Source organism: Acipenser ruthenus, chromosome 23, assembly GCF_902713425.1.
Source record: "Acipenser ruthenus chromosome 23, fAciRut3.2 maternal haplotype, whole genome shotgun sequence".
In the NCBI taxonomy this organism is placed as follows: domain Eukaryota; kingdom Metazoa; phylum Chordata; class Actinopteri; order Acipenseriformes; family Acipenseridae; genus Acipenser; species Acipenser ruthenus.
In genome coordinates, this window is record NC_081211.1 from 29997647 (window position 1) to 30025626 (window position 27980).

Sequence of the window (27980 nt, forward strand, 5' to 3'; positions counted from 1 at the left end):
GCCCAGTTGTGTCCACGCCATGCACGGTATATCACACTGACGTCATGGTAAAGCACATGCAATGCCCAATGGCTGTAATTGCATAATTACTAAGCTGTTGAGCTGACAGCACGGATGATGGCATCAGCTGGTCACGCCACTGTTTGCATAGTGAAGACCTGATAGATCCTGCAGCTCATTTAGAGACTATGGGAGCTAGCATTAGCATTTGATATGCTTAAATTGGGAGCATAATGCCTTTATAATGGTTTGAATTACTCCTGTTAAAAAACACAAGAACAGTACTTTTCAGTGCTTAAAGATGACCATATATATCATAATTTCAAGTGCATGACGTTATTGACATGAATGTCTTGATACCGACACTGGGCTACTGCCACCTTGTGGACGCAGAAGGTACAACACGACTCCTCTGCTGTAGACTAAAGGCTGTACCTGTATTTAGTCATGGTCTTTGGTACAAGCATCAAAGTGTAAAATCCCTAAATATCTGTGCCTCACCTAGATCGTTAAAACAAACGAAAACCAGACTGTCTTAATAAGTGTACATACCTACAAAAAGAAAAAAAGAAAAAAAAAGAAACCAAGGCCCATTGTAAGTAGAGAGAGGGTGTGGCGTGGGCGCGCGTCGTGGTTTCCCCGTGTCTCTGCACATTGTTTTCGTGTGAGTTCCTTTCACAGCCGGTAAGCTCAGACCTCACGCAGAGCACTCCGTGGCTGCTGTTGGGTCTGTCTCTCCGGGTCACACCCACACCGCTGCTCTTCAGCGCGGGGACTCTATTAGCGTGTTGGCTTTAGCGCTGGCTCTGGGGTCAGGGGTGAAACTGAGAGCCAGTCGCTAAATAGCTCCAGTTGCAAAACCTTCCGAGCCGAAGGGAATAACACCACTTAAACTGCTGCCATGTGAAACCATGTGGAAAGCAGCGATCCCCAGAGGATCTGTACCCCGAGCAGAGCATGTGCGCGTTTACTGAGAGGAAGAGAGCAATGAAGGTTTGAAACATCTGACTATCAGGGCACCTGGAGCGCAGTCACTGTGTTAGCATCATGTTTAGACGTGATAACTGCTTTGTGCTTATATTATTACGGGTGGTAGCAGCTTTAAAACAGCAATCTGGCGTGTGCTTAAAGAATTATTATTAGCATTATTATTATTATTATTATTATTATTATTATTATTATTATTATTATTATATAATGAAGAAGAATGCACCCAGACTGCTGAAAACATTTTTGTCATTGCAATGTTGTTTTCAAAAAAGTAACTGTGCGTAAAAAGAACCATTGCTCAACATAAAACTCTGATAAAACAAGTAAACAAATCAACAGGTGTCGCTTTTCTGGTCTGTATAAAACAAATTAAATAAGAAAAACTGTGACCGCCCGCTTTCTTAAGCAACTCTCAGTTAGTTAGTGTTTACAGAGTAACTCGTATACAGAGGATTTGCATACCGATGAGGGGTTACTGCAGCAACGCGTTGTTCGTGTCAACGAGTCAACAATATTATATTATGAGAAACGTCGTGTTTTTACACCAATAAAACCACTTACATAGCACAACCAGTTTTATATACGTTCAAATGATCTTTCAAAGTCCGAAACAGAAGTCTTTAATTTGCCCAGGCACCCCCCTATTCCCGGCAGTGGTTCGCTCCTCTCAGCGGAAGTTCCTTAGTTAGTTGCGCTATCTGTAATTTTTCTCTAGAGAAAGTTATTTTAACCTGAAAGCTCGGGTGAGTTTACACGCTGCAGCAGGAGTGCTTGATCTTCGCCTCTCACGAGTAGAAATGAGACGGAAAGAAAAGAGGCTGCTCCAGATCGCAGGGCTGCTGATCGCGGCGATCCTTTTCCTGCCAAACGTGGGCTTGTGGTCCCTGTACCGAGACAAAGTGCTGGATAACTCGCCGGAGAGAGAAGGGGGCGCTGGCTCCGCCGCGGCACAGGTAAGGAAGGACGCGCACCTCCTGTCCCATTAGTTCAACTGGATTCTTTACCTCCTTCAAACACCTTTATTTGTGCATCGCTTTCTCTGGATGAGGCTGTGCTGGCGCGCCTTATATAGCCGTGCATTGTGCATGTGTTCAGATGGCTCGTTTTGGTTAAAGTGTATCTCTTGTGGTGTCTCCCCAAGTAACTAACGACTTGACTTTGTGTAGCGTGTTGATGTTAGCAGAGCCTCGAAGTGACGCTGATCGCACACACAAAGTAAGCGGCTTGTTGACAGTCTGGCACGCCTCGTTACATAGTTCTAGGAAGACGTGTCGTCTTCAGTTTATTGCGATGGATTAGTAAAATGCATTTTTGCGTTTGCTTGCTACGCCCGCGCAATAAAAGGCTGATTGTTCAGTAGCATAGAGCAAAGCAAAACGTTGATCTGAATTGAAATGAAAGTGCTTCTTTTTCGAAGGTGTAAGATATGAAAGATCCAGCCCAGCGGCGTCAGCGGGATAGTGTTTGCTTTGGGCAGTGCATGCTGTTGATTGTATCGGTATTGTTTCACCTCACAGCTGCCAGGTCATTTTCACAGAGCTGTCTGAAGATACAGTCCCGTGTAATGTGGCTGCATGTATTTATTTAAACATGTTTTAACCCAGTTGATGGATTGCTTTGCCGCGGATTATGGAGTCCGCAATTTGAAATACTGTATAATGGAGTAATGCCATTTCATTTCAAATCTCTGCCGTGTAAGCTTTTAAATATGCTGAGATAGGGAAAGGAAAGCTGGATCCAGGATATGGGATGACGCGTACTCTCGGTTTCAGCTTTGCCAGATGTCATCTGTCTGATTATTTATATTCTATTACTATAGGATCTGTTCTTTATATCCTGTAAACATCTATTCGTGTCAACATGCCCGATTCTATAATGAAATGCAAACAGCTACATTATGCAGTGTCCCGGTTAAATTCAGGGCTCGCATGCTCGGAGGTTGAGGCTGTCGATTTTCAATTCTTTAACACCTTGTGAATGTTCCTGTACTCAGATCTCAGACTCTGCCCGTGTGTTCTCAAGGCAGCGGCTGTCTCAATGCTAACACAATGCCTGCTGTGAACTTCAGAACAGGTATTTCTAGATAAGGGATCATTGTTGCTTTAAAACTCTTATGATAATAAAACAAATAAATAAATAAATAATAAAAAAAAACAGTGAAGTTGTATTTCTGGTAAAGCACAGCCTCCCACTGCTAACTGACCTTTCAGTGTGCCTTGAAATGTCATGACAATTCAATACTGTTAGATATAAAGACCTGTGCAGCTCGGTCTGCAAACTGAGCTCCAGGTAGGGTACAGTATCACCCTGCCTTACAATTATCTTCAAATAGCATTCAAGTGTCGCGTCATTGCAATCAAACAGCAGAACAGCCCCATCTCTACTGGGACACCCTGTGCTTGGTTTGCTGGATACTTCAAATCGAAAAACATCCAGGACAAACGGTTTATTATTAGTAGTATTATTATTATTATTATTATTGTTATTATTATTATTTTCAGGTTGCTTCTTTTTATGGGTTTGCAGTAGGGTGGCTGGTAAATGTTGCATGGAAGCTGAAATGGATGATTTAATCTAATCTATTGAGGGAGCTGAACTGGCTCATTTTAATAGGCAGTTCAAAGTTGGCCTGGTCCTCTATTCTCTAACAAGGAGGTCGAGACACATGGACAATGCAAAACATTTAAACACACCGGAGGCTTGGTTTTAAATATGGAAATGTTAGTATTCAGCGCAGCAAGTCATTTGTATTATTTTCAGAATGGGTTTACAGATAATCGAGTCTGTATTAACCTGCATGACAGACGCCCTGCCCTGGTGAAGCGCTGGGGTTGAGTTCTCTGCATGACAGACACCCTGCCCTGGTGAAGGGCTGAGGGGGGAGTTGTCTGCATGACAGATGCCCTGCCCAGGTGAAGCGCTGGGGTTGAGTTCTCTGCATGACAGATGCCCTGCCCAGGTGAAGGGCTGGGGAAGAGTTGTCTGCTTCTCTGCTCCAGTGCGGGGCTCGGCTCCATGCACTCCACAGAGCTGCACTGCAGACTAGTCAACTCCAGCTTTAGCTTCATTTAGCTCAGGTACAAAACCATTATTCTGATTAAGTCGATTTTTTTATAGATTTGAACAGCCCAACCTTCCCATTTGGATGGCCTTAATATGCAAAGAACTCTTTTAAGCTTCATTGAATTCTTTCTAACTCCCTGTGTGTAGTTTTTGTTCTGAATGAATGAATGGAAGTGTTCTACTGTATATAAAAGCAGAGTGATTGGGGCCCCATTGTTTTGCAGTCTTTCAGTAATAAAGGACCCCATGCAACATGGACACAAGTCATCTGCCTGGCTTTTAGCACAGCTGGGTTCATTCAAGCTGAGCAGAGGTTTGCAGGAATTAAACCACAAACATCTCTCTTGTTTTCATTCATGTTTTGGGAATGAGCTGTCGTTCAGTAGATGGTGCTGGGTGCTGTGTTGGGCGCTGGGTGCTGTGCTGGGTGCTACGCTGGGTGCTGTGCTGGGTGCTGCGCTCGGCTCTGTGCTGTGCTGGGCGTGGGGTGCTGTGCTGGGCGCGGGGTGCTGTGCTGGGCGCTGGGTGCTGTGCTGGGTGCTGTGCTGGGTGCTGCGCTCGGCGCTGTGCTGCGCTGGGTGCTGTGCTGTGCTGGGCGCTGGGTGCTGTGCTGTGCTGGGCGTGGGGTGCTGTGCTGGGCGCGGGGTGCTGTGCTGGGCGCTGGGTGCTGTGCTGGGTGCTGTGCTGGGTGCTGTGCTGGGTGCTGCGCTCGGCGCTGTGCTGCGCTGGGTGCTGTGCTGTGCTGGGCGCTGGGTGCTGTGCTGTGCTGGGCGTGGGGTGCTGTGCTGGGCGCGGGGTGCTGTGCTGGGCGCTGGGTGCTGTGCTGGGTGCTGTGCTGGGTGCTGTGCTGGGTGCTGCGCTCGGCGCTGTGCTGCGCTGGGTGCTGTGCTGTGCTGGGCGCTGGGTGCTGTGCTGTGCTGGGCGTGGGGTGCTGGGTGCTGTGCTGGGCGCTGCGTCCTGTGCTGGGCGCTGGGCTGTCCTGGTGCATGGTGACTCTCACAGCAGACTGCTCCTCAATCACAGGGGTTTTCATATTGGATTCATTTAGGGTGCATTCCTGGAGGTAAGTGTACGGTCAGATGCCAGGCTGCCTGTCTTTCTCAATAGATCTGCGTTTGTGTTTCTAAAAGCACAGGCTTGTAGTGCAGCTATTCTGTATGCTAATCATGAAGAAGCGTGCAATTCAATTGGAAGCAGGTGCTCCAAGCGTTCTTCATATTTGCTTTACAAATACAGAGGATTTGCTGTTAGGAAAATGCATAGAACAAACAAATGAAACAGAAGGCATAATGGTACGGTCTGGCTTCTGGTCTTGTTTTTAAGATGAATAGTTTTTAGTTTTAGTAAGTCAGTCTAAAGCAGTAAGAGCTTGTGTCAAGCAGGATGAAGGAGCTCTGAGTTTTAGTAAGTCAGTCTAAAGCAGTAAGAGCTTGTGTCAAGCAGGATGAAGGAGCTCTGAGTTTTAGTAAGTCAGTCTAAAGCAGTAAGAACTTGTGTCAAGCAGGATGAAGGAGCTCTGGTCGCTGGTTCAGGGGCCTGGTCGCTGGTTCAGGGGCCTGGTCACTGGTTCAGCGGTGTGGTCTCTGGTGTGGTTCAGGGACCTGGTCGCTGGTTCAGGGGCCTGGTCGCTGGTTCAGTGGTGTGGTCTCTGCCGTGGTTCAGGGGTCTGGTCGCTGGTTCAGTGGTGTGGTCTCTGCCGTGGTTCAGTGTTTCTCTCTGTCTGTCTCCCCAACTCTGGGTTCTCAGCAGTGTCATTGCCAGGACTCTGCTTTCTTCTCTTAACTCGCACGTCCTGCACATTTCATTTCTTTGTAGATGCTCATTAAGTAGGATTTTCCAATTCACCAACTTGACCTACATGATACGTCATTATAGAAAATCCAGTAGTTGCAGAACTGAGCATGAACACGTTGACATGTTAGCACAGTGTCTCTATGACTTGGGTTCAGTTACAGACTGCCTGAACACACAGGGATAAACCAGACCTGGAAACATAGGAGCTGTCTGCTGCTTGCTGTCAGCTTGAACAGTGGCTCAATGTGAGATTAGGCTCAGGTCCTAATGAAGTGGCCAGGCAGTGTAGGTTTTGCATTGACTCAACAGCTGGCTGTTCGGCAATCTGCAACAGGCATAATAAATCCAGGCAAGGCTTTGTTAAGTCTGCTTGTTTAGGGTCGTTCCGACCTTCTGTTCCAACAGCATGATCTCCACGTTGTGTGATTTGAAAGTGGAAAGTTTGAGATTGCTGCTGTGCCTGGTCGCTGATATATGGTTTGTATTTTGTTGATTGGTGGAGCAGAGTAATACACAAGCCCTGCAGTGTGCAGCGCTACAGCCTGTTGGGTTTCCCTCCTGCATAGAAATGTTTCAGAAACAATGACACTGATGTAATGACATGGAAATGAATTCAATCATGCTGTAAGCACTGAGCCGTCTCTCCCTCTGCACTGTAATGCTTTTGAATGGTGAGTTCTGTAAGAGGTGAAAAGAGAATGCAGAAATCCACCCCCCTCATTCCTGCTTCAAACAGAAATGCCTGCAGAACCCTACCCCAGAAACGCAGCTCCACTGAACTCGTTCCCTCCTGGAAGTGGTACAGGCTCAGCGCAGCAGGATTGATTATGTAAGGACTGCAAGTGGGAGATCTGACCGCATCACCTGCATGCATGCTGTGAGAGTCATGAGTGTAGAGCTCAGTTCTACCTGTGATACAGTAAGTGGAGTCTGACTACAGTGTGTCTTTATTGCAGTATCGGAGATTCTCTCCACAGACTGCACTGGACCTGCGGGATGGGGGGTATCTCATATTTACATATTCAAATAAATGAACAAATACAAATTGGGAATCTCTTCCAGTGGCAGTGTGCAGTGCCAGAAGGCACATTTCTAGCACTTACGGTTTTCTGAGATACAGTGTTTTGAAAATGCTGTTTTTGCACAGAAGCCGTGCAGCACCCTGACTATACAAGCCTAATTCAAATATGCAATAATATTTAACCTGAAAAGGGACTGACTGCCCGTAGTACTGTAGCTTCCCTGTCCCTGCAGGCACCGCTATTCCCTCAGCACAATGACAAACACAGCTGCAGTACAATCAGCCACAATGTGTCTCCAACGGCCAGCAGAAGAATAGACCATTTCAGGAAGACATTGACGTGAATTCAGAAGCACTGAGGCAGCTACCATGGACAGAGTTTCTTTCTTTCTTTAGTTATTCATTTCTTTCCGTTCAATTCAATTGAAGCTTGAACGTCAATGCTTTTCAGGATGCCATTAAAAGACAGTAAAATGTGTGACGTGTGAGAGTGTGCCTGCGTGCGATTGCCCTGTTATTCTAATGTTTATACACAGTTTGAATACTGATGATGCAGACTTCAGCAGCTTGTTGCTAAATGGATCTGTGTCATTATGTAAATGGCTGTTTATTTTTCTTGTTCACAGCTCAAGCTGTGCTGCGTTTAGCTGCTTGCCTTCTATCCAGAAGCTTTGCAGGCTGGATTGTGGGTGTTTATCCCCAGTAGGATCGTGTTCCGCTACGCCTGTCGGAGCCCTGGCACCCAAACGTTTTTACAATGGAAGAGATTCAATCTCAAGCCCAGATCTGAGATGACGGTAGTGGTGAGGATGGTGGTGATGAATCTTATTCATTGATGTTGTCTAACTCTTTAGAAGGGACTCCACGTCAGACCGAAGAAGGAGGTGAGACTGGGCTTGGACGGGGATCGAAGGAGGGACTGGCATGATCAGGAAGCCATCAGGAGAGACGCAGCTCGCTCAGGTAGCCTGGCGGGAGTTTTTCATGAAGAAGCCAATGCTACTCTAGTACAAGGTGTGTAACAGTGGGTGGACTGTGTTTGCATTGTAGGAGCTGGAGAGCAAGGAAGGCCTTTCCCCTTGACTGATGCAGATCGAGAGGACCAGGCCTACAGGGAGAATGGATTCAATATCTACGTGAGCGACAGGATCTCTGTGAACCGCTCCATACCGGACATCAGACACCCAAAGTAAGTGTGTGTGTGTGTGTGTGTGTGTGTGTGTGTGTGTGTGTGTGTGTGAGTGAGAGAGAGAGAGACAGAGAGAGAGACAGAGAGCGAGCAAGTTGGAGACATGCCAAAGAGTCCATCTACAGTGTTTCACCAGATCACTTTGCTTTTTCTTCTTGACAGCATTCCAGCTCTAATAGTCTTTAATCAGATAATGGTCTGTGAAGAGCTGTGAAGTTGGTCCTGCCCTGTAGCCTGTTCTCTGAAGTGGCTGATCAGGCTGGCTCGTCGAGATATGGATTGTGTGTAATCGGGCTCTGCTTCAGTAATGCATGTCGGGGGGGGTGGGGGGGTTGGTTTTCCTGGCTAATAGTTCAGAAGTTGGTACTATGAACAAGTAGTTCAGGGATTGTAAAGACTCCCATTTCATAGCAGTTTGATCCATTCCTGTGTTTAATAAGACACACCTGGCCTTGTTAACTTCACACACTGTGGCTAATCAAGCTTGTAGTAAAACCTGGAACGGGTGAAACTGCTGTGCAAGAGGAGTTTTATTCCCATCCCTGGTGTTCAGTTCATACTTTACTATATGTATATATATATATCTGTAAACCCCAAATGCCCGAGCAGTTGAGCGAGCTGTTGAGGTTTAGTCTTCAGTGGCTCATGTGATCAGCTGTCAGGACATTGCGCTGCTTTTGTTTGTGTTGCAGCTGCAGAACGAAGCTGTACTTGGAAAAGCTGCCCAATACAAGCATCATAATCCCGTTCCACAACGAGGGCTGGTCATCCCTGCTGCGCACCGTGCACAGTGTGCTGCACCGCTCTCCCCCACAGCTCCTCGCTGAGATCATCCTGGTGGACGACTTCAGCGACAAAGGTAAGAGGCAGACGAGCGTCCCTTATCCAACCAGTCATGTGACTACACCTCCAGCACTTCCCATGAGCAGTTAGTGATCAGATCTTCTTTATCACATTGTGACACACGACACTGCTAGGAATTGGATTTCTAAGCACACTGCTTCTCATTTAACTGCTTGGAAAGCTCTGTTCACAGAATCTGAAATATTTGAAGATGGAAGTAAGCCTGGTTTTCCGTGCCACGTCCTCTATGTAATTGTAATGGAATTTTTGTAACATTGCAATTGTTTAGCTTGCTCAATAGCAAACAAATAGGTTTTAAGATAACCATATAGTTTGCAACGATAAGTTTAAGTAGAGACCTGTCCCGAATCTATAGGATGAGCGGAACATGAGCTATAAGAAATAATAACTTTATGTGTACTAGGTATAAAAAGTGTATTTGTGCTTTTGACTGTAGCTGTGAGATAGCAGGATGTGTTAGACGTGGCTTTCCGCACATACATTCAAACTACCATCCTGCTACCTGCTTGCTTATCTACAGCAATGAATAGGCTTTCTCATATGCTAGCATCTGAATCAACATTACCTGCTCCTCATGTGATTAACTAGATGTTTTTGAGGTATGTTAATACCTGAATCAACATTACATAACCCTCATGTGATTAATTTGATTATGTGTGACTAAAGCCACGTAGACATTAATTGAACTGCCTATATAAGGAAACACTGAACACATGTTTGGTGTGCATCTCTGCTGATTGCTAACGGAGTCTGTGTTATTCCGTTGAGTGCGCCAGTTTGCAAACTTAAAATAAAGATCTTTGATTGAACTACAGCGTCTCCTCATTGAGTCAACACGCGGGCTGGGATAAAGGACCTGGAAGGATAAACCCTTACCATACTTAGGTTCAAGGGTATTTGAAAACTTCCACTACAGTAATAAGCGTCAAAGCCTTTTACAACACGTTTCTAGGGGCTTCAGAAGCAGATCCTTCAATTGCATGCAGTGAAACTAACTTTCAGAGTAAATGATTAGGGTTGAACTTTAATTCAGTTACGATGTCTATTAAAACTTCTGGGAATACTCTTTGCTCGGAGGAGAGAGCTGTTAATGGCATTTGAGTTTTTTTCTATTTGTGTCAGTCGATATTGGGATGTACTGCAGACAATGCTTTTACGTGAATTGATTTTTATCTTTAGTGAAAGGAGTGCTGCTTTGTTTAAGACTGTCTGTCCACAATCACATTTACGACGGAAGCCACTTTGATCCTTTTATCCTTCTCATGGTTTTTGTGGAGCATTGTTTGCGTTGTTTCTGGGTTCAATTATATTGATTTGATATAGTTTTTATAAAACTTTACTATACAGAAAATGTGTCTCTGAAGAGTCGTAACCTCTGTTGCTAATGAGAATCTACTTCCTTTCTGTTGTATTAATTAAACACTGGTGTGTTAACATGGGGTGGTGAAGGATGTGGTTGCCTGTGTTCTGATCAGCGTATGTTTGGGTTTCATGTTGCTATGCATGTATCGAGCACCTTGTTAACACGGCCTCTGTAACACAGCCAGTGAAAGCATTGGGAATGAACTCGCATGTCCTCCTCTGTCACGTGTTCAGCATGTGCTGCATTGATTGGAGTATCACTGAAGTCCTGTGTGAAGAGGGGTGCTTCAGAGTAGCTCCATCACTTCTGTTGCTTTTAAAAGAAACAAAGGGGTTTGCAGAAAGGAAAGCCAGCTGGTTGTGTTTTGAAGTCTTTCTGAAATATCAATGATGCCTAAAAATAAACATTTAATTACATTTGAACTACTTTGATCATCGCAAAAGATGTTTCTTGTTTATTAGCAATAAGTTTATTTAGGAGGGTGCAAATAAATGGAGTGTGTGTTCATGTTGGGACGTGAAGGGAAAATGCTAGAAGAAAGGTGAAAGCAGCAGTCAATAGTACTTTAATGTGTGATGTAATCGATTAAATCGAGCAGCACCCCTCAGGCTGGGGCTGCCATGCTTACCAGCCAGCCTCCCTTCATTCAGCTCTGAATCCTGAGGCAGCCGTGCTTACCAGCAAGCCTCCCTTCATTCAGCTCTGAATCCTGAGGCAGCCGTGCTTACCAGCCAGCGTCCCTTCATTCAGCTCTGAATCCTGAGGCAGCCGTGCTTACCAGCCAGCCTCCCTTCATTCAGCTCTGAATCCTGAGGCAGCCGTGCTTACCAGCCAGCCTCCCTTCATTCAGCTCTGAATCCTGAGGCAGCCGTGCTTACCAGCCAGCCTCCCTTCATTCAGCTCTGAATCCTGAGGCAGCCGTGCTTACCAGCCAGCGTCCCTTCATTCAGCTCTGAATCCTGAGGCAGCCGTGCTTACCAGCCAGCCTCCCTTCATTCAGCTCTGAATCCTGAGGCAGCCGTGCTTACCAGCCAGCCTCCCTTCATTCAGCTCTGAATCCTGAGGCAGCCGTGCTTACCAGCCAGCCTCCCTTCATTCAGCTCTGAATCCTGAGGCAGCCGTGCTTACCAGCCAGCCTCCCTTCATTCAGCTCTGAATCCTGAGGCTGCCGTGCTTACCAGCCAGCCTCCCTTCATTCAGCTCTGAATCCTGAGGCAGCCGTGCTTACCAGCCAGCCTCCCTTCATTCAGCTCTGAATCCTGAGGCAGCTTGTCCTATCGATTAGCACCCAGGCCAGGTAGCCTGCAGGTCTGACTTCAGATCAAACAACGCTACAGGAACTGCTCCGACAGTAGCCTGGGCAGCATCCAGTCCTGCATTGACTGGTCCCATAGGCGGTGAATGCTGCCTACTGTACTGCATGTCCTTTTGGGGGGTAGTTCATTACAGTACATAGAGGCTGGTACTGGGAATTGCTGCAGGTTTACTTATCAACACAAACCACTGGCTGACTGGCTGGTGTACTACGGAAGAGGCAGATTCATCTTTTTTTTTTTATAGCGGATAGCTTTATCTATTTGCAGGGAAGGTTTTTAAAATGTGTCAAACCGAGAAGAAAGCGACTCTGTTTTGCACTCCCACGTTGAACCTGTTAGTCTGTTTCCATGTTTCTGATGCCTCTTCATCAGGCCTGGCTTGATTTAATGAAAAGCCGTCTCCTGCAGAGATGCCTGCCGATTGCGGCTCTGGTTTTGAATCTTCTCATTCGGGAGATCTCTGAGCTCAGCTCATTATCAGCTCTGTGGCTCACAGGGGAGCGGCTGGCTCTTCAGAGGCACTAATTGAATGTTGAATCTGCTCAGATTGTGGCGATATTCACGAGTAATGCTGCAACGCAGAGATTGCTGCTCCATATGTGGTTGTTAAGAAGTAGTTGAATTCATTTCTACATGTGTAGCTCTCACAAATCTGTTATTATAGATAAGAAGCAGATGATATAGTGTGAGAACGGAAGACAGGACGGCATGGCTCCGTTGTTTTCGCCGGTGCAGTGGGTTACTGTGAGATTCTGCCTATCCCTTGACCCTGACAGTAAGCTCAGAGGAGACATTCTCACTCCTGACACACAAGAATAAGAAAAGACAGGAATTGGTGTAAAAATCCTCCACTCTCATGGCTTTTCATATATAAACCCTTTATTGTGCAGAATACGAAGATTATAAAATAATCTTACAATGACTGAAGTCTTGTTCTTCCTGCCTGTGGGGTATACTGGGTCTTGCCATTTGGTGATTGGCTTTTTAGAAAATGACACTAATAATAAAACAGCTGGTCGCAAATAAAATATCTCCGACAGGCTGCAGTTACTGTGAGGAGTATGAATTCTGTCTGCATATTTTCTCTGAGAATATGGCTTTCCAATGCCTTGTATCCTCTTCATCCACGATGTCCTAACAAAATGTGCATAGCACCTCTCCTGGTGCATCACCGTCCCATATACATTCTCCTGCGGGCGTCCCTGCTTTATCATGCATAGCACTTCTCTCAGTGCATCACCTTCCCATATACATTCTCCTGCGGGCGTCCCTGCTTTATCTTTATCAACGAATCCAGTCACATGGTCATTATTTTCATTCGCTGTGATTCTAAATGAATTCCACACTTGTGATTTCCCTCTCGCACTGCCCATCCTCCCCGCTACATGATATAAACCCTGCGCTGTCTTTTGTTTCACCTCGTCCGCAGGCATTTTTAATATCACCAAGCAGACGTGATCGAAGGATCTTGCGACGTATCAGACCAGCGGCAAACCAAACCGAGCACGCTGCTTAGTCAGCTGACTCCTCCTCCCCGATCGCATCCTGCTCTGGTGCAGGAAACCCGCTGACTTTCTAATTCGTTATTTGGGAGGGGGTTACAGTGAGTACGCTGAAAGGGCGAAAACCTTTTTTGGCGATTTCTCAAATTCGGACCTGAGCCTGACCCGAAAATGTCATTTTGTGACCGGCACCCAACCCGATGCAGGACTGTAGTAGATGGTACGATATTTTAATCCTGTGGACACAAGCCATCTTTTTACTTTTGTAACCAAAGAGCAATTTCTACCCTACATTGTCATCGCAATTTCCATAACCTTGATTTTTCTTTTTTGTATGGCTGTTCATTCAGTCAGGTGCATTCAGAGAATCCATGTACAGCTTTGTGTGTCTGGAGTCTGAACGGCAGACAGAAATAAACGTGGGATGGAGGGGCTTGGAAAGAAACATTAATTAGCACCCAGGGACTTCCTGCTACTGTGACAGAAAAGAACGAGCCAGAATAAAGCCGTGCTTCTCCCTCCACGCCCTTCCCTTCACAGACAGTGAGTTATACACGTGCTGGCAGTGCCCTGGGAGCCAGGCTATGATGTACAAATGGCATCTTACAGTAAAAACGTCTGCAGAAATGCAGCGTCATTTCATTAATCCGTTTCGCATTTGACTTTAAAAAGGCCTCAGAGGAGTCTGACTGCGAATGATGTCTCTGAAACAAAAGGCAGAATATTCTGGTGAATAAGGCAGCAGGGCAGGGACTTGTGCGTGTGAGTGTGCGTGCGTGCGTGTATGCGTGTGTGCGTGCGTGTGTGTGTGCGTGCGCCCGTCCCACTCCCCCCACAGCCCTGTCCTGTCCCCCTCTCTCTGGGCTGCTGTTTCAAACCAGCCGCTCTGATTTCATTTCTGCAGTTGTCTTGTGATGCTTCAGTGACGCTGCGTTTCGTTCCAGATTGTGCCTGTGCTGTGGTGGTGTTGTTTGCTCCTCTGTTTTGAGGTGATGTTTTATGAATGTTGAGTAATCATGCAGGAGAGTACTCTGGTAGAGTATGAGTGTTCCGGGTGCACGACTCCACTTATCAGGAGAAGCATGAGAAAACACCCCTCTGGCAGCTGCAGGCGCTTTGTGATTTTCCAATTAGAGAGACTTGCTTTCTTCTCTTGCATCGGCTGAGAAATGTGGACGTGTTCCATCTAGTTTATAAATGCTGATTGTGTCGTCGCTTTATGGTTTGCTGCATGTGCTCTGGACTCACCAGGCAGTGCAATCAGGGGTCCAAGGGGCTTCTCTGCTCGTCACACACTTTGTAACCTTAAGGACGCTGTCCGGATCAATTTGTATGAACAAAGTCATTTGAAAGCTGTTTAAATTGATGAAAGGTTGAAACTAGACTAGAGGCTGTGCTTGAAGCAGCTTCCACTTTTACATTGATAAGAATCCAGCAGGAAGCACAGAGGAGGTGTGTGTGTGTGTGTGTGTGTGTGTGTGTGTGTGTGTGTGGATGGATGGATGGGTGTGTGTATGGATGGATGGATGGATGGATGGATGGATGTGTGTGTGTGTGTGTGTGTGTGTGGATGGATGGATGGGTGTGTGTGTGTGTGGGTGTGTGTGTGTGTGTGTGTGTGTGTGTGTGTGTGTGTGTGGATGGATGGGTGTGTGTATGGATGGATGGGTGTGTGTGTGTGTGTGTGTGGATGGATGGGTGTGTGTATGGATGGATGTGTGTGTGTGTGTGTGTGTGTGTGTGTGTATATATGGATGGATGGATGGATGGATGTGTGTGTGTGGATGGATGGATGGATGGATGTGTGTGTGTGTGTGTGGATGGATGGATGGATGGATGGATGGATGTGTGTGTGTGTGTGTGTGGATGGATGGATGGATGGATGGATGTGTGTGGATGGATGGATAGATGGATATGTGTGTGAGTGGATGGATGGATGGATGGATGTGTGTGTGTGTGTGTGTGGATGGATGGATGGATGGATGGATGTGTGTGTGTGTGTGTGTGGATGGATGGATGGATGGATGTGTGTGTGTGTGTGTGGATGGATGGATGGATGGATGTGTGTGGATGGATGGATGGATGGATGGATGGATGGATGGATATGTGTGTGAGTGGATGGATGGATGGATGGATGGATGGATGGATGTGTGTGGATGGATGGATGTGTGTGTGTGTGTGTGTGTGTGTATGGATGGATGGATGGATGGATGGATGGATGTGTGTGTGGATGGATGGATGTGTGTGTGTGTGTGTGTGTGTGGATGGATGGATGGATGGATGTGTGTGTGTGTGTGTGTGGATGGATGGATGGATGTGTGTGTGTGTGGATGGATGGATGGATGGATATGTGTGTGAGTGGATGGATGGATGGGTGTGTGTGTGTGTGAGTGGATGGATGGATGGATGTGTGTGTGTGTGTGTGTGTGGATGGATGGATGGATGGATGTGTGTGGATGGATGGATGGATGGATGGATATGTGTGTGGATGGATGGATGGATGGATGGATGTGTGTGGATGGATAGATGGATGTGTGTGTGGATGGATGGATGGATGGGTGTGTGTGTGGATGGATAGATGGATGTGTGTATGGATGGATGGATGGATGGATGGATATGTGTGTGAGTGGATGGATGGATGGATGGATGGATGGGTGTGTGTGTATTGGATGGATAGATGGATGTGTGTATGGATGGATGGATGGATGGATGGATGGGTGTGTGTGTATGGATGGATAGATGGATGGGTGTGTGTGGATGGATGGATGGATGGGTGTGTGTGTATGGATGGATAGATGGATGTGTGTATGGATGGATGGATGGATGGATGGATGGATATGTGTGTGAGTGGATGGATGGATGGATGGATGGATGGATGTGTGTGTGTGTGTGTGTGTGTGTGTGTGTGGATGGATGGATGGATGGGTGTGTGTGGATGGATGGATGGATGGATGTGTGTGGATGGATGGATGGATGGATGGATGGATATGTGTGTGAGTGGATGGATGGATGGATGGATGGATGGATGGATGTGTGTGGATGGATGGATGGATGGATGTGTGTGTGTGTGTGTGGATGGATGGATGGATGGATGGGTGGGTGGGTGTGTGTGGATGGATGGATGTGTGTGAGTGTATGGATGGATGGATGGATGAATGGATGGGTGTGTGTGGATGGATGGATGTGTGTGTGTGTGTGGATGGATGGATGGATGGATGTGTGTGAGTGGATGGATGGATGGATGGATGGATGGATGTACTGATGTACTGATGTACTGATTTATGCATTTCTTTATTGTCGCTCTTCCTCTCCCATGACCAGAGCACTTGAAGGCTGCTCTGGAGGACTACATGGTCCGCCTGCCCAAGGTGAGGATTGTCCGCACCAAGAAGAGGGAGGGCTTGATCCGGACGCGGCTGCTCGGGGCCTCTGTGGCCATCGGGGGAGTGATCACCTTCCTGGACTCGCACTGCGAGGCCAACGTCAACTGGCTGCCCCCTCTCCTCGGTACACACCCCAGTGCGCCCCTCGGACGCCTTCAGGGAAACAACTCTGGGGTTCTATATGCATGTCTTTCAAACAGAAGTAGATATCATAATTAGCAAACACTTTTTTGGGGGGAGGGGTAGCTGGCTAAGAGGAGGTTGGGTGGTATGAATCCAGTTGCACTTGCAAACGATGCATTGCGCAATTGCATTGTCCTATCTCAGAAACCATGTGGGATTTGACCGCTATATAAACATCCTGTTAAATGACATTGGACACCATGATATAATCCTGAAGCTTTTCTTGTTTCTTCGTGCCAAACTCAAACCACTGATGTGCCAGTAAGTTCAGTTTAGACATTTAACTGCACGCTCATGGTTTATGAATACAGACCCACATGTCTGTGTCCTGCAGTAACATCTGCATTACAGAGTACATGTCTGTGTCCTGCAGTAACATCTGCATTACAGAGTAGCCCAGCTCAGTGTACATGTCTGTATCCTGCAGTAACATCTGCATTACAGAGTAGCCCAGCTCAGTGTCCATGTCTGTGTCCTGCAGTAACATCTGCATTACAGAGTAGCCCAGCTCAGTGTACATGTCTGTGTCCTGCAGTAACATCTGCATTACAGAGTAGCCCAGCTCAGTGTCCATGTCTGTGTCCTGCAGTAACATCTGCATTACAGAGTAGCCCAGCTCAGTGTACATGTCTGTGTCCTGCAGTAACATCTGCATTACAGAGTAGCCCAGCTCAGTGTCCATGTCTGTGTCCTGCAGTAACATCTGCATTACAGAGTAGCCCCACTTCTGAAATCTTCCCCACCCCCTTCTGTTGACGGCAGACAGGATAGCCCAAAACCGGAAGACGATCGTGTGCCCCATGATCGATGTGATCGACCACGACAACTTCGGCTACGAAACCCAGGCAGGAGATGCCATGCGAGGAGCCTTCGACTGGGAGATGTACTACAAGCGCATCCCCATTCCCTCGGAGATCCAGAACAGAGACCCCAGCGAGCCTTTCGAGTGAGTGGAGAGAGATGCGCTGTGCGTTCATGTGCTGCTTATCATCATCATCATCATCATCATTATTATTAGTATTATCCATCATTATTATCCATCATTATTATCATTATCATTATCATTATTATTATTATTATCATCATCATCATCATCATCATTATCATCATCATCATTATCATCATTGTTATTATTGTTTTGTCCATTCTTCAGAGGTCAAAGTATTGGGAGAGGCACACAACATTTACAATATTAATTTAATTCATAGACAATTCAACAAAAGGCGAGTTTTACTGGGTGTTTCGGAATTGCATGAGATTGAAATAAGTTGAAATTTACACAGTTGGAATATTTGTCCATGATTCCTCCTTGATTATTGTGTGATGCTGTTCCATTCTGCTGTCACCACTGGGCTATGGTGCGCTTCAGTCCTGTCAGTATATATGCGATTGTTCTTTGTTCTTTTTTCAGCCTCTTCTACATTTGTATTACTTTCTTGCATCACTTTTTTGCCTCATTTCACGACCTCATCTGGGGACGGATAAAGAAAAACTCTTCTTGTCTTTATATGGGGACGTACGGAAGACGCAAATGCATGGTGACCTCATATGAGTTCAAAGCATTTCTCCATTCGTATTGGAAGTGGTTTTAGTGCCCAGTGTTCATGACGATAACTGCTACAGTGCCTGGTTTCAGAGCCCTGTCTTTGTGTTAATGACTGCTGTAAACTCTAATAGCACAGTGCAAACAGACCTGAGAGAGAGAGAGAGAGAGAGAGAGAGAGAGAGAGAGCATTGTGTTAATGACTGCTGTAATAGCACAGTGCAAACAGACCTGGGGGAGAGAGAGAGAGCATTGTGTTAATGACTGCTCTAATAGCACAGTGCAAACAGACCTGGGGGAGAGAGAGAGCATTGTGTTAATGACTGCTGTAATAGCACAGTGCAAACAGACCTGGGGGAGAGAGAGAGAGAGAGAGAGAGAGAGCATTGTGTTGCCAGGAGCTCATTGTCATTCATTTCTAAACATTTTTTTACAGGGCTCTTGAAAATTGTAAAACGCAATTTCTATTAATCTTTGATGATTCATGTAATTGCTCTGTTGTGCTTGGGCTGCTTGTTACTGATGATCAGGAAGAATTATTTGGATCATTTCAAAGCTCTGCGTCTCTAATTAGGAAGGCATTATTATTATTATTTATTTCTTAGCAGACGCCCTTATCCAGGGCGACTTACAATTGTTACAAGATATCACATTATTTTTTTACATACAATTACCCATTTATACAGTTGGGTTTTTACTGGAGCAATCTAGGTAAAGTACCTTGCTCAAGGGTACAGCAGCAGTGTCCCCCCACCTGGGATTGAACCCACGACCCTCCGGTCAAGAGTCCAGAGCCCTAACCACTACTCCACACTGCTGCCCCAGGCATATTTGCATCGTCTTTGCAATGCTGTTTTAATGACCTGCCTTTGTCAAAGAATGGCTATGCTGCTCTTCGGCTGCCTTTCTTGTTTGTTATTTGTTAAATTACTACTCCAGTGAGCACTCGGATATCCATTACCCAGATATCCGTCCAGCGTTTTACCACCCTTAAGAATAAAATCAATCACCGTTTATATATATATATATATATATATATATATATATATATATATATATATATATATATAAAAATAAATATATATATATATATATATATATTTATGTGTGTGTGTAACAATGAATGCACGCGATGTCCGACTCCGTCACCAGCTTTCTGATACAAAGCCCGTCTCCTCAATGTTACAATTTATTTGATTATCCGTCACAGCCCGTCTCCTCAATGTTACAATTTCACAGCCCGCTTTTTTTTTCATGTGCCAAATCAGTCTAGTTTTATTGTGCAGTTACACAGCGCTTCCTCCAGTTTCACCTGACGAAAATGCAGTCTAAGGTAACAGCTAATCATTAAACAGGTTTAGATACTGTGATGTATTTTCTTTTTTTAATCTGTGATCTTTAGTTGCTTTTGTGCATTTTCATTTGCAAGTGAACTGTGACATCTTTTTTGTGCTCCCTGAAAAACGGACAACGGTTGGAACGGGCCAAAATGAAAATATCAGATATGCGTCACCTGAAGTCAACATTTCATAGGGCCGGATGTGTGAGTGCTGACTGAACACCACGAATAATAATAATAATAATAATGATAATAAAAATAACGATAATAATGATAATGATAATAATGATGATGATGATGATAACAATAATAATAATGATAATAATAATAATTAATCAAACTAAATCAGTATAAAGAGTTCTGTAACATGGGCCTAACTTTGAGGTATATGAGGTGAGCTTTGCTCCAGTACTCTGCATTCATTTAGTGTGTGTTTCTAAATAAATGAGGGACAAACACAGAGTCTAATTTGGGTTCAGGGCTTCATTACTCTCTTGTTAATGTTTTGTTAAAACCACACCATAAAATTCATACACGATGTGGTATTTTCTTTATTGATTATGTAATTCACTTTTGTAACGCTACATCTGTTTTGTTTGTAAGTAATTCTTGGTGTTTAATGACAGCCAGCCTATTCCCTATCACCTGAATGCCCCATTTACATGTGACTCTAATCAGCACAATCGATCAGTAGATTGCTCCTGTCACCAGTGTAATTCCTCACTTAACCCTTTGAGATGCAGCGATCTTGTGTGATGAACCCGTGCCTCGGCAGACAGGGTCTCTCAGTACAGAGCCCTCCTCTCTGTGTGTTTTCACTGGGTCTCTCGGTACAGAGCCCTCCTCTCTGTGTGTTTTCACTGGGTCTCTCGGTACAGAGCCCTCCTCTCTGTGTGTTTTCACTGGGTCTCTCAGTACAGAGCCCTCCTCTCTGTGTGTTTTCACTGGGTCTCTCGGTACAGAGCCCTCCTCTGTGTGTTTTCATTGGGTCTCTCAGTACAGAGCCCTCCTCTCTGTGTGTTTTCACTGGGTCTCTCAGTACAGAGCCCTCCTCTCTGTGTGTTTTCACTGGGTCTCTCGGTACAGAGCCCTCCTCTCTGTGTGTTTTCACTGGGTCTCTCGGTACAGAGCCCTCCTCTCTGTGTGTTTTCACTGGGTCTCTCAGTACAGAGCCCTCCTCTCTGTGTGTTTTCACTGGGTCTCTCGGTACAGAGCCCTCCTCTCTGTGTGTTTTCACTGGGTCTCTCGGTACAGAGCCCTCCTCTCTGTGTGTTTTCACTGGGTCTCTCAGTACAGAGCCCTCCTCTCTGTGTGTTTTCACTGGGTCTCTCAGTACAGAGCCCTCCTCTCTGTGTGTTTTCACTGGGTCTCTCGGTACAGAGCCCTCCTCTCTGTGTGTTTTCACTGGGTCTCTCAGTACAGAGCCCTCCTCTCTGTGTGTTTTCACTGGGTCTCTCAGTACAGAGCCCTCCTCTCTGTTTTCGCAGGTCCCCTGTCATGGCCGGAGGATTGTTTGCTGTTGACAAAAAGTGGTTCTGGGAACTCGGGGGCTACGACACTGGCCTTGAGATCTGGGGAGGAGAGCAGTATGAGATCTCGTTCAAGGTAGGTGTTCTTCATCAAAGTGAAGGCGTTGTGTTCATCGGGCTCTGACATGCCCAGCTGAGACGGGCAGGTTTGTGGACGTTCATTTAATTGGCTGTGGTTTCTTCTCTTGATTAAAGTGGAGTGTTTTCCACGTTTTTGTACATCATGATAAATGCCTGTGATCTCTAGCATGACATTGAGTAATGCCTCGTCTTATCCCAGGAATGTGTCTCTTAACACAGTCCCTTCCCCTGTTAGGATCGTAATGGGCCTGGAAGACGAGAGTCTAGTAAGATTTCTTTAATCTTCTTCGACATGCCGAGATCGACTCCCTCTCTCTATTTAGAAGGGGTTTCCAGCGCGTTTCCTGGGATTCGCCAGAGTTGCTGCTTTTCAGTTCCTAACACACAGAAGAAAGTGCAGCCCTGTCCTAACTGCGCTTGTCCTGTTGCTGTGCTCTCTGCAGGTGTGGATGTGCGGCGGTCGCATGGAGGACATCCCCTGCTCCAGGGTGGGGCACATCTACAGGAAGTACGTTCCCTACAAGGTTCCTGGGGGCGTCAGCCTGGCCAGGGTAAGTCCGCTATTTACCAGTCAGACATTTTCAAGGCTTGTGTTCGATCAGTGTGTTGTTGATTTTTTAAAAAAAAAATTGGAGTCGGACAAACACAAACCTGCGTTGGTTCAACACGGGGAAGAGCTAAACATTCCGTTTGTGAAGTTTGTACGTACGCTCCTCTGCCTGATTAAGAGTGGCACAGATTTCATGTAGAGATGAAAAGCTCCTGCTCCATCAGACACACGTAATTGGTTCTTCGCTTCGTGTTCCCTCAAGCCTGAATAAGGTGACTGGTAAGGGGATGTTTGCAGTCAGAGATGCCCTGTTTGTCAGGAGGGCACTTGCAAGTAAATCTGCGCTGTGTTTCTCCCTAGCAGTTTGTGTTGAAGCAGTTCTCTTTCTTTGCATTGATGCCTGGCGCTGTCACAGCAGCAGCAGCAGGAGGCTTCAAGAAGCTTGTGTTTCTGTAAGGAGCTCTTCAAAGACAAAGAAAGGACCCGCATCTCCTCCTCGGCTTGAGGGGAGCTGTGCTTCTGCTCAAGAATAATGAAGCAGATTCACGTTGAGAGCACTCCAACACTTCTATTGAAACAGACAGGACGCTGGCTGTAGTGCCGGTGTGTTGAATTCATTTAAAGCAGGCTGTTGTTATGAACGCACGGTGCTGAGGCGTCAGGGATGCAGTGTAAATGGGACCCCATGTTGCACCTGCTACCACACTGACAGCCTGTGTCTGGTGCTGTTTGCAGGCTTGCTCTTTCCAAGGCCTCTGCAGGTAATGTCAGTGCGTCTGCACTCCCTGATGTGTGCTGCTGCTTTCACTCCCCTCAACACAGGCCAGCTGAAACTCCTGTTTAGTGTTGCACTGTTAGGCAGATATCCAATCCAGGGACACACGCAGCAATAGAGAGGGATAGAAAGCAATTAAACAGCCTTAAAACTACGTGGCTGAAGTTCCTTCAGTTTGCATGTAAAGTAAGGTCATGTCCCCAGACAATGGCGCCCTCAGCTGGACTGCTTCTGTTAGTGCAGCATCCTGTTGATAAACCCTGGCAGATCCAAGCTCTATGAAGAGTACAGCCTGTGCTGTGAACCCTACAGACACGCTTCAGTCCTGGTTGCATGTAATCCCATGGCATTTCTTGTGCTGTCTGGAAACAGGCCAGGCAAGCCCAGGATGCTGTGAGCGCCGGGGAGGCTCTGCTGTTCATCACACGCAGTGTTTTCATGCCTTTCACAGAACCTGAAGCGCGTGGCCGAGGTGTGGATGGACGAGTATGCAGAGTACATTTACCAGCGCAGGCCCGAGTACAGACACCTCTCTGCTGGGGACATGAGCGCGCAGAAGCAGCTCAGGAGCGCCCTGAACTGTAAAAACTTCAAGTGGTTCATGACGGAGGTGGCCTGGGATCTGCCCAAGCACTACCCACCCGTGGAGCCTCCAGCAGCAGCATGGGGAGAGGTAATTCAGAACCCTTACAGGAGCGTCCCACAGCAAAAGCATGGGCAGACATGGCAAAGAACAGAGGAGCATGGGAAACACATTGACACCCAGTAAAGAACAGAGGAGGATGGGAAACACACATTGACACCCAGTAAAGAACAGAGGAGCATGGGAAACACATGCGTGCGTGCGTGCGTGCGTGTGTGTGTGTGTGCGCACTGTTAAAATAATCCAGGGAGAAAAATCAGAAGATCGCTGCCACCTTCAAAAGCTCAATATTAATGTAAGAGATGCTGAAATACACACACGATATACTGTAGACAGTGCAAATGCAAAGACCAGCTCTCTGAGGGATGTATATATATTTTTTAAATGCTTAGAACAGTTCTTCTGCTACTCCTTCTAGCAGCTCAGTGGTTTCGTTCCAGTTTTACTCTGGTATTCCCATTTGAACTGGTTTCAGAGCCCTGCTGCTGTTCCTTGATCACATGGAAATGGCTCAGCAGGGTAAAGTCATGTATTTAAATCTCTGAATTGAATGCATTTGCTGCTCCTCTCCAGATCCGTAACGTAGGCACTGACCTGTGTGTGGAGAGCAAGCACAGCGCCTCGGGCTCCCCCATCAGACTGGAGTCCTGCCTCAAAGGAAGAGGGGAGGGTGGATGGAATCACAGACAGGTAATCAGCTTGCATTGACACCTGGAATGGGTGAAGCGGCTGTGCAATAGGAGTCTTGTTTCCATCCCTTCTAATGGGTTAGAGCTTAAACATTCGTCTAGTGGGAAACGTTGAGAATTTTGCCTGACCGTGTAGAACTGTTGCTGAAAATAATTTCGGGCACATCTAGGCGTTAGCCTCTGTATTTCCATAGTGAGTGTACAGTGCAGGCCCTTGTATTTCATATTCAAGCTTAGTAGTATAAAGTGCCCTTGCTCCATTGAGTATCAAACATGACGGATGAAGAGAGTTAACAAGCCTCCTCTGTTTGAAGGTGTTCACGTTCGGCTGGCGTGAAGATATCCGGCTGGGGGACCCCTTGCATGTGAAGAAGGTCTGCCTCGATGCAGTTTCACACAGCAGCCCCGTCACGCTGTACGACTGCCACGGGATGAAGGGGAACCAGCAGTGGAGATACAGGAAGGTAGGACTCCGAAAGAACACCTTCACAGCATCCTGATGACAGCAGCTTAGTGCAGGGAGCTCCGTTTCTACACAGGCAGAGCTAGCGTTAGCACAGTCCTTTATAGATGTTACAGCAGAGCCGTGTGGCACTTCATACACACATGAGATCACTCAGGACTGAAGGGGATATACTGTCTACCTGAAGCTAATGAATGTTGAACTCTCTCTCCAGGACAGAAGTATTTATCACCCGATCACAAACAGCTGCCTGGACTGCAGTGTGCCAGAGAGACGGGTCTTCATGAGTGGCTGTGACTCTGCATCACAGACACAGCGCTGGCTGTTTGAGAAAACAAACTCCACGGTCCTGGAGGAGTTCAACAGAGACACTTAAACACGCACACCTCTTACCAATGGAGGGTTTATTAAGGGGGGGGCCATGGGGATTTTTTTAAAGGTTTTATAAGAAAAATGGTTCTAAGGGATATTTCTCAGGAGTGATTTTATTGGTGCAATGGGCAAGCCAGGCTAGATATACATTGTCTTGAATGTACAAACGAATCTGAAGAGTTGTGTGAAACATCTCGCTGCTGTCCAGCATTGAAATCGGCATGGCTGGAATAATGTTGTAGACTTGATGAGATAGAATTGTGTGTCCTTCATGCAGAATAGATATTCCTTCATGCAGGACAGTGACGGAGACAAACTGGTACCAAACAAAGACAGACACATTCGATGCTTTGCCAGATTGCACAGAAAATGGGATCACTGAAAGCACAATTAAAATTCAGGCAAGTCCATTTTGTACAGCCTGTTAAACACTTAATACCAGGGATCTCTTTGGAAAGAAACCATGAAGGCACTCTAGCAATCAAAGAGCAGACAGGTTTATGAAATGACTCGCTTCACTAAAGAATTGAAATTTCATTTCACATCATTGTATGATGTTCTTGTATTGAATGCATTCCAGTGGACTTGGAGGGAACGTTTTGCACATGAAGACGGGGGTGCCTTGTGCAATTCTTCTGCTGTGGCTTGTCCAGCTCTGGCTTTATTTTTTGGATTGAATCGTACTGGTGTAAATGGTGAAGGGAGATGTTTTAATGCAGGAGCTCTTGCCATGTGAAACTTGAATGTCATTCCAGTGCCTTGCAGCGTCTCCTCCTCTTTCGAACGCGCGCTCCTCGAGGGATCGTTCCCATCATCTATGTTCCCAGACGTTCCCTTCCTGCTTCATACTCTATTACACCAGCTCTTCATGAGGCTCTGCTCTGGGCTTGCTGCTGGAAACATTCCTGAACATGATAGGGGGGCAGATTGTCCTGATCTGGTGGTAAAGCTGCAGTCCTGAGCTAGTTAGCTGTGTGTTTTGAATTTGCAAACCTTTATTGTGTGTGTGTGTGTGCGCGTGTGTGTGCGCGCGTGTGTGCGCGCGTGTGTGTGTGTTTTCATTGAGGAAATAAATAACACATCATTTCTAAACTACAGCGCGGTGAAAGGGACAACTGTTTTCAAAAGGCCTGTTGGTTGGGTTTAGACGTGGAGTAATATAGCTTTAGAACTACAGTTTAATAAAGGGATTTATTGAACAGAGTTTGTTTAAAATCAAACTTCAAAGGTGCAGAATCGCCAGGAAGCAGCTTCTTCACTATTTGAGAGTTGTTGCAATAAAGCAGGCAGTGCAGTGTGAAATAACACAGAGCTAAGAGAAAACTCCACTTAACCAAAATGATCAGGAACAAATCATGCTTTGTAAAAGTCTCCAAATGAGCGTTGCTAGTGGCGTCCGTGCCACAGCTTTACTGGACAGACCCAGCGTTGTCTCCACCGCTCTCATCTGCTACACCCTGTTAGATGATTCATGCGATAGGAGGCGTTTCACAGCTTCATTACCAGCATGCAAGACTAAGACATGCCAGCTGCAAAGGCTGCTTGTGCTGCTTCACATTGACCAGGACTATCGCAAAGCTAGCGCTGGCTTTCAAGGGTTATTTAACCATTTCCAGCATGGCCGCCTCACATGGTGGGCTCAGATATATATAAACTCTTCTAGTCTGTATATGGGGACATGTGGAAGACATGATGAGCCAGGTGCCATCCCTCATATAAAGGAAGGGTTGATGGTTCTTGGTTTCATTTGAAGGTCTGCTGCTGTTTACTGTGAAGGCTATCTTTGGACTGTCTCTGCATGCTAGTTTGAGATTCCTCTCTCTCTTTACATTACGATTTGAACAGGTTTGGAATTGTTTTATTGATTTATTGATTTATTTTCTCAGCTAGCGAATATATTGTTTAGCTGCCTGCCTGCCTGCCTGCCTGCCTGTCTGTGTGTCTGCTGAGAATCCCCATGTTAATGTTATATATCTGAAGTGTTTCATTGTATTTTGCATTATTTTGCTTTCTAATTGTAATCTGTCATTGCCCCAGTTTTTTTTTCAGGTATAAATGAAATTGGTCTCTGAATGTTCTTACACCCTGTTGTGTGTTTATTTTTTTATTTTTTTTTCCCCATGCTGGAAAGGGACAGTTGTAACGTCGTCTTATTTACAGTGCAGTGGATTTTGTCAGCCCCCCCCCCCCCCCCCTGTGTGTTCTGGGTTGATTCTGCCCCTTGTTATTGTCAGCCCCCCTGTGTGTTCTGGGTTGATTCTGCCCCTTGTTATCGTCCACCCCCCCCCCCCCCCCCCCCCCTCCTGTGTGTTCTGGGTTGACTCTGCCCCTTGTTATCGTCAGCCCCCCCCTGTGTGTTCTGGGTTGATTCTGCCCCTTGTTATCGTCGCCCCCCCCTGTGTGTTCTGGGTTGATTCTGCCCCTTGTTATCTCCAGTATAACCTCTACACACACACATGCATGTCTTTGTTGATAGAGGTGTGGGTTTTATCATTAATTGTATTGTTATCATTAAAAGGCTTTGGTGTTGTTTTCTAAATGAAGTCTGTAACTGGGTGTAATTGTTGCCGTTCTAGCCGGGATTGAGTGTAAACTGTGGCGTTGCTATGGCGATTCTAACATGCTGCCGTGGAATCATTATGGACTGTGATTCCATTCAGACACCTGGCTCTTCCTGTTTCAAATGCAGCCGTGTCATGAATCAGCACATGACGGTGTGTTCAACATGACGCTCTAGATGAAGATCTCATTCTTTCATTCTGCACCGCCTCTCAGCTGCCATGCAAGCACATTTCACTTGACAGAGGACCTGTTAAAGAAACTCTTTGAATTGTCATGAAATTAAAGGGGCTTGATGTGGCAGTGGAATAATTTTTTTTTTTTAACTGACTTTTAGATTACTGTAAAAATTATTTCAATATTTAACAAACTGTAAAACTAAATGAGAATTGTATAATATTTTTGCTGAGATTGTAAAATAAAGTGTCTTATATATATTGACGTGTGTGTTTGTTTTAATGGATATGGATACTGAAATGATTGTACCTTCCAACTGCACTGGTGTTGCTGTAGTAATTTACATGGATGTGAAAGTACAAGGTTTAAAACAGGATATTTTAGTGTCCAGGGATTGAAGGCATATTGACATGTCTGGGGACACCTTCCTCAAACCAGCATGATCCAGGGAACACAGGGACAGGGGGGCAGCCCTCTCGCTATTATTATTATTTGTTTATTTAGCAGACGCCTTTATCCAAGGCGACTTACAGAGACTCGGGTGTGTGAACTATGCATCAGCTGCAGAGTCACTTCCAATTACATCTCGCCC

At 46.0% G+C, this 27980-nt stretch overlaps 1 protein-coding gene across 4 annotated transcripts; it reads left to right on the top strand.

Moving 5' to 3' along the window:
- The first annotated feature begins 805 nt into the window (after positions 1-805).
- Positions 806-27648, top strand: LOC117431673 (polypeptide N-acetylgalactosaminyltransferase 10-like). 4 transcript variants are annotated; one of them, XM_058997251.1, is made up of 12 exons: positions 806-993; positions 7723-7831; positions 7919-8057; positions 8750-8916; positions 16424-16609; positions 17431-17614; positions 21038-21155; positions 21604-21711; positions 22937-23158; positions 23702-23818; positions 24132-24281; positions 24495-27648. In XM_058997251.1, the coding sequence occupies exons 1-12, from the start codon at positions 958-960 to the stop codon at positions 24654-24656; spliced, it is 1698 nt and encodes a 565-aa protein (XP_058853234.1). In that variant the 5' UTR covers positions 806-957; the 3' UTR covers positions 24657-27648. The 4 variants fall into 4 exon arrangements, with proteins under 4 accessions (XP_058853234.1, XP_058853235.1, XP_058853232.1 ...); XM_058997252.1 differs by having other exon boundaries at positions 7726-7831; XM_058997249.1 differs by lacking the exon at positions 806-993 and adding an exon at positions 1183-1943.
- Positions 27649-27980: the final 332 nt, after the last annotated feature.

Coding starts and splice junctions, on each gene's coding strand:
- LOC117431673 (XM_058997249.1), top strand. CDS start 1,788: ATGAGACGGAAAGAAAAGAGGCTGCTCCAGATCGCAGGGCTGCTGATC. Junction 16,610..17,430: donor CTGGCTGCCCCCTCTCCTCG/GTACACACCCCA, acceptor TGTTGACGGCAG/ACAGGATAGCCCAAAACCGG. Junction 24,282..24,494: donor AGCAGTGGAGATACAGGAAG/GTAGGACTCCGA, acceptor CTCTCTCTCCAG/GACAGAAGTATTTATCACCC.